This window comes from Podarcis bocagei (genome assembly GCF_964188305.1).
Source record: "Podarcis bocagei genome assembly, chromosome: 7".
Classification (NCBI taxonomy): domain Eukaryota; kingdom Metazoa; phylum Chordata; class Lepidosauria; order Squamata; family Lacertidae; genus Podarcis; species Podarcis bocagei.
In genome coordinates, this window is record NC_138132.1 from 83,400,211 (window position 1) to 83,413,270 (window position 13,060).

Here is a 13,060-nt window from a genome sequence, read left to right on the forward strand (position 1 = left end):
AAATTAGATCTCTGGGAATATCAAAATATTTGATGAATTGGAGAAAACCTCATCCTCTGGATTAATGCCTGTGGATGGTGTCCAGAAGTGCTGGTTTTGCTTTGTCAGCAAGGTCAGCTGATGGTTCATAACAAAAGCAGATTTTCTCTTTATTGTAGGGACAGACTGTAACAGCTGTGAGATATTTACCTAGAACTTACTTCCCTTTCTGGCTTATCTACTGCTGGTTGAGGTAGGCACGTCAGACCTTATTAAAACCTGTAATTCTGTTGGCTTGCTTAACTGGATTTTTACTGAGTATGGTGCTGATTGTCAATTTAATTTTAATTCACGGTGTTCTTCAGATTCTTGTGTGGTACGTATATAGTTTTACCAGTTCTCTGGCATTACTGGACAAATTGTAATACAGTATGTGGAAACTTCTTTAAAAGACCACATAGAGTAGCACTTGCCTTAAGTGTTGCTGCTTTGAGTTAAATCAGGGCAAGTTTCTTAGTTTTGAGTGCCTTGCCAAGGATTACAGTGGGAGTTTTGGCCTGCCTCTAGCAATTGAAGTGGATGCTGGGTTTGCTTTTGTCCAATTTCTACTCGATTTTCTGAGCACACTTTGTGGCTGGAATGCAACACCTTTATGCCCAATAGCTATGGTAGTTAGCTTCTGCTTTCCTGGCTCTAGGGATGAAGCATGAACACAGAAAACTTTCCAAAACCACTATTTTCTTGTAGTAAGTAAAGTATTAAAAGTGCATTTTAATTTTCCAACCTCTGTGAATGTCAGCTTAGTGTGACTGGGGAAGCTGGCCCTATGCTTTGCTGGAAAATGCTTTCACTTGTAGTATTTTTTAACCCCTAGCTCAGTTGTGCCCTCCATCCATGCATGTGTCATTGAAAGAAAAGGAGACTCGGTACTTTTCTGGTCATTTAAAGAGGTGGCAGGTTTATGTAAAGAAACCCCTTGAAAGTGCAGTAGTCCTTGTGTGGCAAAGTATAGTTGAGCCTTTAAGAACAGGATATATTTTATAATAGGGAGCTGCTAAAATATTACATATACATGTATATATAAAGTAGCTCAGTTTGGGGAAGGGCCTCAGCTCAGTGGTAGAGCGTCTGCTTTGCATCCAGAAGGCCCCAGGTTCAATACCCAGTGGCATCTCCAGGTAGGATTGAAAAAGATTCCCTGCCTAGAGACAAGTGCTAGAAATTTGCTGGGTGCCAGGTGCATTTTGCGACTTAGTGTGGGTCCAATTGCGACCTTGTGCAAGATCTCTGGATGCCAGGTTTGTGACTGACAATCTCCATCGGACTGCCCTGTCCCCCACCTTTCCTAAGCAGGTAAGCAGAAGAGCTTATTTACAGCATTTGTCCCCCCCATCTTTTCCTCTAAGGAGTACATGACTCACCCCCCCTTCCTCAATTAATCCCTGCAACGACCCAGTGAGGTAGGTTAAGAGGCTGTGACTGGCCCAAGGTCACCCAGTGAGCTTCATGACTGAATGGGGATTTGAACTCTGATCTCCCAGGTCCTAGTCCAACACTCTTAATTGCTACACCGCACTGGCTTCCTAGAGTACTTCTGCTATGGGCAGGTGTATAAATTACCGGTAAGTAGGTAAATAAATATGGGGAAAGCAAAACATCACTTGGAGAGGTATCTAAACTATTTCCCTTGAATATTTTCTTTCATTTTGGATTTTTTTATTTGATGTTTTAATGTGTTGTAAAGTGCATTGATATTTTTTCTTTAAAATTTAAAGTGGTGTAGAAATGCAATGAATAATAATTACTATCATAACAAAAAAAAATATAATAATACGCACCACTGGGGGTGGGGAATGGCGCTTAGGCATTCCGTTGTGGCAACTGCAACCTAGATTTAAAGTGCCATTTGGTAATAAGGTTATGTTTCTGCCTTAATGTTGAAAGAGGCTGATTTGAGTTGATGTGATTTGACTCGTGAACGAAAAAACAAATATTAGAGTCTTTGCTCTGTTGTGAGTGCGCTGTTAACCTCTAGGTTAGATTACTGCAACAAGTTATACATGGGGCTATTGCTGAAGACAGTTCAAAAAAGTCAGCTTGTGCAGAATTCAGTGGCCAGGTACCTTACCAGGGCAAGACAGTTTGAGCATGTAACACAAATCCTGATCCGACTACACTGGCTGCCAGTTAGTTTCTGGGCCCAATTCAAAGTGCTGCTTTTCACCTATAAAGCCTTAAACAGCTCAGGACCAACATTGTGCCCTCTAGATCAGTGTTTCCCAAACTTGGTTATCCAGCTGCGTTTGGACTACAATTCCCATCATCCTTGACCACTGGTCCTGCTAGCTAGGGATGATGGGAGTTGTAGTCCAAAGACAGCTGGAGACCCAAGTTTGGGAAACCCTGCTCTAGATGTTGCTAGACTACAACTCCCATCATCCCTGATGGTTAAAATGCTGGTAGCTGGAGCTGCTTGGAGTTAGAATCCAATGACATTTGGAATGCTTCTCTGCTTTAGAAGCAGATAATCCATATATAAAAAGGAAGGACCTGGAAAAAGAAAGAAGCTAGTGGCCCCTGGCACAAGCCTCATCTCTAATCCCCAGTGCAAAAACAGTTGCCCACCCCTGCTTTGGGGTGGTTGGATATTGGGAAAATAAACGTCCTGCAGGACAGGTGAGCTTTGAAAACTTACATGAGATGTGACCTTTAAGAGCCTTTTGATGTTCATTGAACTTGTGTATCAGGAAAAAGAATCTGCTCCTAATGTTATCTCCTCCTGTTCCTTCCATGCAATTCAAAGGTTACCCCCTTTGAGCTTTTGGATTCCATTTAAATCATTGTGTTTAGAGCCTGCTGAGTGCATGCAAAATGATACCTGATGGACCTTAGGCAGCAACAGTTAGTTAACAGGTACAGGGACTCAGTTGAGGCATAGCTCCAAGTTACAGTTTGTGATAGTTTCAAACCCAAAGGATGGTTTCTAAGCATGTAACACGTGCTTTCTGCTTTGCTACTAGTGGATGGGTGTGCTGATCTACGTCTTGCTATAACTGCCTTGGTAGCGTTAATGAAAGGAACTTCTGCCCTGCAAAGCTTATGAAGCAAACCCTCTGGAAGTTCTTTTCTTCTTGCACATTTTGTCGCCTGCCTTCCTCTTGGCCCTGAGCTCCTTCATACAGTGCTATTTTTCTCGAAAAAGAGGTGCTGGAATTCAGCATGAACACCTCCCATGTTCTTTTAGAATAGCAATGGCTTCTACCTGAGAGGTGCTGGAACTGAGTTCCTGTGAGTTCCTTTGAAAAAAGCGCCCTGGTACATTAGTTTGTCAGACTCATAAGGGACCTTAAATACCCATAATTGGAGCAATGAAACCACACAGGGTTGTTGTTTTTTGTCCTCCTGCAGTTCCTTGTGGTTGTGTTGTGAAGTTCTTCCTCACTGCTACGCAAACATAGTCTTGTCTGATGTGAATGCCTTCATTCCAAAGCAAAATGGTGTGTTAGTTTAACTCTTCAAGGGATAGTTCTAGCTCGGTTGGTCAGGAAACATCTAGTTGTAATAAAAAAAGTACAGATCTGCAGGAGTTGTTTTACCTTTCAGTCTTCCATTATAGCTTAATGTCTGTGCAAGAGCGAATGAGAATTGGAGAAAGAATCACTGATTCCTCAGCTGTAAGGGGACGCGAGTTATGGGTCCACCTGTCGAAGTCACTTCCTATTTCCCTATCACCTATTATGGCCCTCAAGAATTATTTACTAGGAGAGTGGCAGTCCACCTGTATCCATCTGTTCACACACCTTCAGCTGTAGCTTGGGGATTCCTGTTTTTCATATTCTTAATTGATGGTGCTGAATGTGGTTTCCCCATGCTTTCTCTCTGCTAGATGCTAGCAGTGGCTACTAGCCACAGTGTCTATGTTCTCCTTCCACTGTCGGAAGCAGTAGGCCCCTGAATCCCAGTTGCTGGGAATCACAAATGGGGAGGGTACTGCTGTTGTGCTCAGGTCCTGCTTGTAGGCTTCCCTTTGGGGCATCTGGTTGGCCACTCTTGAGAAGAGGAGGCTGGACCAGGAGGGGCCCTGTTTGGCTTGACCCAGCTGCATGGCTGTCCTTAATGTTCTTATGTTGAAAGTGAGCAGCAGAGCAACTCTGAAGAAAACTTCACCTGAAGAAAAATGGCAAAAACACTGCAAGATGGAAGTTATCGCCACTTGCTCACATCCCCTCAACATCCCATCCCCATGCTCAACATGTCAGTTGCAGCATGGTTGCCTTCAGCACCATCACGGGCATTCTAGTTGCTTTGGGGATTTTTGATGGACTTGCTCTCCTGCCTTGTATTGGCTTTGGTCTGATTGTGGGGATAGACTCTGATCTGGAAAGCATCACTAATTCTGTGGCCATCATTATAATTAATTCATTATAATTAATTTTTATAATGAATGATTTTAGAATGTTGTTTATGTTGTACTTTTGTACTGTTTTATTGTTGTTAGCCGCCCTGAGCCCGGCTTCGGCTGGGGAGGGCGGGATATAAATAAAATTTATTATTATTATTATTATTATTATTATTATTATTATTATTATTATTATTATCTGGCTTGGGCAGAAATTGAAGATACAGTGGTACCTCAGGTTACATACGCTTCAGGTTACAGACTCTGCTAACCCAGAAATAGTGCTTCAGGTTAAGAACTTTGCTTCAGGATGAGAACAGAAATCGTGCTCTGGCGGCGCAGCGGCAGCAGGAGGCCCCATTAGCTAAAGTGGTGCTTCAGGTTAAGTACAGTTTCAGGTTAAGAACGGACCTCCGGAACGAATTAAGTACTTAACCCGAGGTACCACTGTACATTGTCACAGAGTTCCAGAGACCATTTGCTTGGTCTCCTGATTTAGTGGTTGAGGATTTTTGATGTCATTTTTATTTTATTTTGCAGTTCTTCTGCATTTGCCAGCAGGCTGGAGCACTACTGGAACTTCAGCCATATTACAGATTCATGCCTCTGGGAATAAGAGTTGTACCTTTCTCTCCCCGCTCACTTATTGGGAAGACCTCATGGCTATAGAGGGAGTATTATTTCTGAGTCCTGAAATGAGAATTAAATTCTTCAATTTGAGGTGGTTTTTGTATGTTTGGGAGAGCCCAGGTTTTGCATTCCCAAATAAGCAACTGCTCTGTTAGCATGAAGCTTAGGCTCAGACTGCAGCTTTGATAAACTGATCCTGTAAACAGCGGCTGCATTGCTAAATCATTTCCTTCTGGGCATGATCCATTTGAGCTTACATGTTATTCCCATGGATCTGTATTAATGACTTATTTGAAAAGAAAAGCAGGGTTGGAGAAGGCCTCTTTTGCTGTAGCACTAAATATCTGAGGTGCATTTTGAGCATAATCTTATCGTCTTCTGACATTTTCCCTCATTATTATTACTACTATTGCTATTTAGATTTATAAAAAAAACTTCACAGCCATATGCTACCAAGCAGTGTGCAGTAAGATGAAACAAGATGAAATACAAAAGAGACCGATGCAAACTAAAAACAGTAAAGCTGTTTCTACAGTTGGACAATTACTATTCTATAAAATGGCTGTGCCACACTTCAGGGAAACCCTTCTTAAACAAAGATGTCTATAGTAGCTCCCTAAATATCAAGGTGCTCAGTGCCTGTTCGGTTTCAGTTGGTACTCAAACATTTGGTTGAATGTACAGTAATTTCCTGGACCGGTGTTAGAAACTCAGATATATAAGCTAATTGGCAAATGGCACCTTAACTCTAGGTTGCAGTTGCCACAACAGAATGTCTAGGTGCTATTTCCCCCCTAGTGGTGCTTATTTTTATATTTGTTGTTATTCATTTCATTTCTATACCGCTTTATATTTTAAAGATAAAACCTCAAAGTAGTTTACAGCACATTAAAGCAGCATACAGTATAAACCAATCTGGAATAAAATTCAAGCTTCAAGGAAAATAGTTCAGATCGTTCTCCGAGTGACATTTTGCTTTCCCCATATTTGTTTACCTACCTGCCCGATAGCAGAAGTACTCTAGGAAGCCAGTGTGGTGTAGCAGTTAAGAGTGTCAGACTAGGACCTGGGAGATCAGGGTTCAAATCCCCACTCAGTCATGAAGCTCACTGGATGACCTTGGGCCAGTCACAGTCTCTTAACCTACCTCACAGGGTCATTGTAGGGATTAAGGGTGGGGGGAGAGAGGTGAACCATGTGCTTACTGGAGAAAAGAATGGGCTATAAATGCAGTACATAAGCTCTTCTGCTTACCTGCTTAAGAAAGCTGGAGGGGTAAGCCAGATGGAGATGTCAGTCGCCAACCTGGCGTCCAGAGATCTCCATGTGATTGCAATTGGACCCACAACAGTTGCAAAACAGCCTAGTGCCTGGTGAATTTCTAATAAGGTGAGGACGTAGTGGGATTTAAACTGTAATCTGAATCTTAGGGTCAGGGTAGTATTGGCACTGTGAAGGGTAGGAGACTGGACTTGCATCCTTCCCTTGTTCACAGCTTTACTTTTTATTTTTATTTTTTTGGTAGAAAATCGGAGTTTTTTGGAATTTCATTTTCTGCTCTGAGGAGGAGTACAGAAGCAGCACAATACAGGACTTGAGTACAGTTTGCAAAATTAGAAAATGAGTTATTTGGAAAGCATTGATTGGAAGGCTGTGTTTACCCAAATAACATACAGTCCAGCTTGATGCAAGCCTTTGGTGTGAGGAATTGATCAACCAAGAGCATGTCTTACAACTGCAACCAACAGATCTCACAGTTACCACTTCATGCCTTAGCTCTGATGCATTCTCTGCATTCACCCTCCCAAGTGTTAAGATCAGCAGAGGGGACTTTCTCATCCACATCCATTTTGGGTGTAGCAACCCAAGAGAACACATTCTCTCTGGCATCCTCTAAGCTATGGAATTCCCTCTCCATCAAGGTGTGCCTGGTTCCTTCATTATGTAGTTTTTGTCATGTGTGAAGATACACCTCTTTATCTGGTCTTTGACACCAGAGAGAGAGATTTTCAAGAACCTGTTCCTGTGACTAATTTGTTCTAAACTTCTTTTAATGCTTTATTTTTAAATAGGTTGGGACTTGCCTTGAAACCTCATTAGAGGGTAACAACTCTAATAAATAATTCTAAAAATACTGGAGTGAAGAACTTCAAAAAGTTACCTTTAGATCCTGGCACAGTGGTCATGTTTGAGAGTCATACTAAGTCCACCACCTTCCAGGTATTGTACTGGTCAGCATGCCAATAATAAGGGATGATGGAAGCTGAAGTTCAAGAACACCTGGACAGCTACAAGTTGGAAGCAGTGTTCAAAACTCATATTGTCCTAGGCGCATTTTGCGACAACGAATTTCATTAGTGTGAGCAGTTTCTGAGCTCTGGGCGCAGTACTGCACCTAAGTTTTCAGAATAAAACTGCAGAGTGGAAGGAAAGGAGGACCTTTTTTCTGCCTCCCCACTTCCAGCTATTCTCTGAAGACTGGAGAAAGACCCTCTTAATAATATTAGGAGGGTGGGCAGGGGAAGGACTACACCATGTGAAAAATGAACATAATATTTTAGCTTCATTTCATTCAATTTCTTTTTTAAAAAAATGATATTTATTGGGAATTTAAAGTTACAGGAAAAAAGAGAAGGAAAAGCAAAGAAAAAAGAGATTAAACAATACAAATCAATAAAAAGAAAATAAAAAGTACAAACATACAATACACCAAAATCAAAAACAAGAACAAAAAAATAAATTTAAAAACAAATCCAATATTCCCATACCCTTATCTTCATTAACTTGTTTCCTCGACCTCCTCACACCTCCCTTTTTTGTATTCTAATTATTAATTATCTCAGCAAATCCTTTCCATCTTTCACTGTATTTTGTCCTTTAGTTGTCTTAATTTATTTTAGCCTTATCTTACCATAAAAAACCCTAAAACTTAAAAACTTATTTATACATAATTCCTTATAACATTTCTACTAAAGCCTAATAGTTTCATTCCAAGATTTTCCTAACAGTCATTAATTTTGCAATATTTCTCTAAATAATTTTTTTAACTTTCTGCCAATCTTCATCCACCGTCTCTTCTTCCTGGTCTTGGGGTCTGTCAGTCCTTTCTATCTGTTCCATCTAGTCCATCAACCTGGTGATCTTATGTCCGAGGCTCTTAACTATTTTCCATGTCCCTTCTGCAGATCTTCTTCATAATTGTACCTGCACTTTACTTTGTCTTCTGCTGGTCTTGTTCTTGATTTCCTTCCTTTGTCTCTGAGGAGTAGATCTCGGGGGAACAACCTAAGAGTGTCTTTATCCCTTCTCGGCCGGTCAGCCCGTTCTCCATGGTTAGCACTAAAATCCAAAAAATATTCCAAAACATACTTCAGTGCCCCTCCAAAGTTGAGTGCCTCGACCACTCCAATCTCCTCCTGGCCCAAAACCAAATCCTAAAGGTCAGAGCATCCCTGCATAGGAGGATCTGACCAACTTGTCATCTCCAGTCCCGACAGGACTCCATCTCTCCAAGTCTGCCTCACTCCAGATTCAGTCCTCAGAAACGACAGCTTATGCTCCTGCAGGGCTGCATCTCTCTCAACTTGTATTACTTGAGGTTCAACAACAACCTCCTCCTTTGTCTTCTCCGCAACTTGCCCTGTCAGGGCAGATTCCTGGGTCAGTTGTTGAGCAGGTTCTATATCAGTGGTCACTGTTAGACCGAAATTATAAATTGCAATAGTCATCAAATCCATCTTCGCATGAAGCTGCTCCAACAAAGCACTTGTCCTGCACAAAACAGACACTAAGGTTTCCTGTGTCAACATTCTTATCCAAGGTCAGAGCCTTTCCTCTTCCCACCCCCATGTGGCCAAGAGGAGGCATGCTTGAAAAAACCATAGTTAACATGAAATCGAGTTTGTTGTCTGTCTAGATCAACATCAGTTCATAAGCAAAAGTGGAAGGGAAAACCATGTTGGACAAAGCAGCAGTGGAGCATGTGAACCTGGAGGTCACTAAACTACAGCTTGGCATGAAGTCCAGATGTGGCCAATAGATGTTTACAACTGCTGCTGAAGCCACAAGGCTGTGCCTTGAAATGAACTGCAGTCACATTCGTAACTGGCTTTGCCTAGCATGCTCCTTTATTTTAAGACCCAGGACAATGGGAAACTTACTATTTTAGGTTTCATTATCGTTCTTAACTGAAGGTGTTAGTGGTGAGGTCATGAAGAGAAATTGTGGGGTGAATTCATAACCTTAAGCTCTTCTTAGGATGGCCTGGGGTTAAGCCTCTCTTGGCTGTGAACAGAGCCTCTGGAATGCAGTCAAATAATTGCAGGGACCTGGTTTTTTAAATGGTACCCTTGGGCGTGAATGCTAATCAGAAGAAACTAGACTTACACGTTGCCTTTTGACATTATTTTGAAGCTATTCCTTTGAGCTAGAAGGACTGGGTTTATGTGGTGACACTCAGCGATCTCAATGTTTTGTTGTTCAGACTCAGTCTCTGTTAACACCACAATTTGCTTCTAAATGGCGCTTAATTCTTGGGGTCTTGCATTATGTATTTTAACAAATCTCTCCAGAAGGAGATGAAGAAAACGTTTCCAGGTTATGAAGAAAAGGTCAGGATTGTACATTTCCTGTCACTTGCTTTCCTCACTTTTCACTTTGTGGCTTGATGCAGGATAGGGCGTTCTGTTCCTGGAATGTGAGCTCCCTAGCGGAACAAGAGCAAAATGTGTTGGTTCTATCAAGCTGTGCTAGTGAGTGGACAATGCCTGCGTTTCTGGCTGCTTGGGAGGCCGTGTGATGCTCATGCAAGAGTCCTTTTCTGCCTGGCAGCTGAGGAGATGTCCCCTGAAGAGCTGGCCCAGTGGGTCTCCCTCCCTCCCTGCCTCCCCTCCCTTTCTCCCTCATTCTTTTTCTGCTCTGTGCTCTGCCATTCAAAAGACTGGCATTGACCAGGGAGACAAAGAGTTCTTTCAGGCCCTGAGCTTTTGTTAATGCTCCCAAGTTTCCCTTCCCTGCTCCCTCCTCTGATTGTTAATGAATGTTGCACAGTTGTAGCAAGAGTCAGGGGTATATTCCATTCATATTTCTGCATCCTTCTGGAGAGGAAACGGTGCTCTGGAACAGATATTTGGCTGATCTCGCCGTAACCAGGTCTATGCCCTGATCAGTAGTAATCCTCTCCACGGAGGCAAGGTGCTTGCTGGTTTAAGTGACTTCCACTGGACAATGTGCTTCTGCCCTTTCACAGTGGATGATGGGCTTGAAAAACTGTCATTTTAATTTTTGTGGGTATAAAACCCACCCCAACCCAGGGCTTCATGGTAGCTGAGGAGTGACACTCCTTTGAGCCTTTGTATCACAAGCCTCCAGTCTCCCAGACTTGAATGGCAGATATCTCCACAAGCAGTGCTCGGATCTTCTAAGTCATTCTGATAGGTCTGCTCCTTGTAGGCTTTTGCAGTACTAGGGTGGTGTAGCCAAGGTGGCCCGGCACTCTGATTATATTAGTTTGGATTGCTAAATAGCAAAACAATTTTGTGTGTGTGTGTGTTGAGTTCCCATGTGTGCATTTTGCCATTTTTTGCTACTGTCCCTCTCCTTTTTGCCCTCAAGTAACAGATTGCTGGTGAGTCAGCAACTAGCCCTAATGGATATACTTTACCGCCACTCTCGCAGGCAGCATGTCTCTGATACCATTTGCTGGGAATCTCAAGTGGGGAGAGTGTTGCTGTTGTGTTCAGGTCTTGCTTGCAGACTTCCCATTGCAGTGTCTGGTAGGGGACAGGATGCTTGATCGTTCGCTGGCCCGATCTACTAGGCTGTTATATTCCTGTGGAAGAATGCAGGGGCATTAATGATGACACCATCCATCAGTTTAATAATTAATTTTCTTTGCATCTAATTAATAAACAGTACTAGAATGTAGTTTAATCTTTTATGGCTGGCAGGTATTTAATGACTAGAAATGATTGCTATGTGAAGAACAGTTCACTTTCTGCAAGGTGCCATCTCTTTTTGAATTTCCTGGTATAGAAATGAAATCTCTTGTGCACAATCCAGGAAGTGAATTTAGCGTGGTATTCCAGGCATGGCAAGCCTTGTTAAGCAGGTGTGTGCCTGTTTTAAGCAAGAACTCTCCTATCCTTTGACAAAATATGTTTCTCCCAGGCGTCATCTGAAGTAACATAGGATCAGTGCAGGGGAGGTGCTGTTTGAAAGTGTAGCTGGGCCAGGTTCGAGGTTCTGGTTCTAGTATATAAAGCCCTGGGCAACTTAGGCCCACAATACCTTAAGGACTGCCTTCCCCTATACACCCCAGGTTGGTCACTGAGATCATCTGGAAGAATGCTGTTAGTGGTCCCCCATGGACCAGAAGCATGACTCATGACAGCAAGAAGCCATCACTTCAGTATTGTGGGCTGAGCTCGGTGTAACTCCTTCCCAATAGAAGTCAAGGCAGCCACTGTCCCTGCTGAGTTTCTGGTGCCTGGTTAAAACCATTTTAATTTAAGAGGGTTTGCATCATCTGTTCCTTCTCTAGTGTTTACTTGTTTATATTCTCAGGTTGTTAAAATTCTGTTATTTAATGTAGGTAAGCCCCAATATTTTCTAGTGCGAGGTGAACGGTTGCTAGTGGGAAGCAGGAAGTCCTCCTTCCTGCACTGACTCAAGTGTTTACCCACCCCTCTGTCTGGTATGCTCCAGCAATTGCGTTTCTCAGCTTACACCGGGAAGTTACCATGGGCTATGAACCCCCGTTTTAGAAGCTGCTTTTGTGAAAATACATTAAAATCCCTAAAAAAGTATCCTGAGGTGTCCTTCACACATTGTAATAGCTCTTTGAGAGTCACTTTTCTGTGGGTTCATCCTATCATATGTGGCACCAGTGGGGAAGAATATAGGTAGCTTGCCCCCTCCTTGTTGCTAGAAAGACTCTTTCCACATGCTTCCCACACCCCCAGACAGTTCTTTGCCACCCCCTTTTTCTGGTGCCGCTGCTACGTCTCTAGGCACTGCTGAAATGTTTATAAAGACCTGCAGCCAAGTAGGTGATTGTAGCTGCTTGAGTCTGTGCTGCCTGGTCAGATCAGGGATGGTCACCTGACAAAGGGTCTGTGTAGCTAGCCTACTGCCTCCCCCCACCTCCCTTTGGTTGTTGGCCTCCTGGGTCCTGAAGCTCTGGAAAAACAGCTCCAGCTGCTGCTGCTGCATTGTAACATGTATCTGAGCTCCACTTTCTTTGACGGTTTGCTAAATGTATTCTGAATTTCTCAGTGAAGGCGCTCCCTGCCTTAAAAAAAAAAAAGCAAAGCCTAACTGTGGGTTATTTGTCTTCATAGTTGGAACGACTTTGATTATTAACCTTGCCAGTGTTTGTAGCTTGGAAATTGGTCCAAGGAGCAGAGAAAGAAGGAAGCTGGTCAGTGCCGAGGCTGCTTTGTATGTGGGTGTCATGCAAGTTCATGCAAGGGGAATACGAAACAGGAGCAGTGCTTGGCCGCAGGGGAAAGAGGCTGTTTTGTTCAGCCCATTTCTTGACTTCCTAATAAATAGTGTACATTAAGCGAGGATCATGTAGCCTGGATTTCAAAATACAGAGGGCACGTGTTCTGCTCTGTCACTGCCCTGCTTTTTGTGATGTGATACGTCACATGGTGGGCTCCTTATTTTTAAGGCATGTGCCTTGTTTGTCGGCTCCAGTTACTGTTTCTTGATGATTAGAAGGCAGCCAGTGAACCGGTCGCTCCGTCAGAAAGGGACTTCCTTACCAGGGACCGGCATGGAACTTTCTAATCCAGCTCACCATTGTGTGGGATTGTATTTGAGAACCTCATGAGGTGAGCCTGGGATTCTGTTCTCGGATTTCTTCCAAACTCACAGCCTGAAGGTCGCCAGTGCAATGTGCATGAGGTGAGTTGGCTTGAATCTTTGCTGTCTGGGGCTGATGGGCATGGTCTTATTATAACAGCTGAAAGGCACCTGGTTCAGAAAGGCTGCCGCTCACTCTGCTTCTCTTTGATCATTATATCCTGCTTTGTCTTTAAATTTTGG

General features: G+C 42.9%; 1 protein-coding gene across 29 annotated transcripts in view; it reads left to right on the forward strand.

The window, feature by feature from the left end:
* EIF4G3 (eukaryotic translation initiation factor 4 gamma 3) overlaps window positions 1-13,060 on the forward strand; it is an 84,855-nt gene that overhangs the window by 1,943 nt on the left and 69,852 nt on the right. For 3 of the 29 annotated variants that reach the window (XM_081202897.1, XM_081202898.1, XM_081202901.1), the window contains exon 1: window positions 12,714-12,919. The exons of the other annotated variants lie outside the window; for them this stretch is intronic. In XM_081202897.1, the coding sequence (XP_081059023.1) occupies window positions 12,909-12,919 (11 nt within the window). In that variant the 5' untranslated portion in view covers window positions 12,714-12,908. Of the gene's footprint in view, window positions 1-12,713; window positions 12,920-13,060 lie in introns of those variants that run through there. 29 annotated transcript variants of the gene reach the window in all.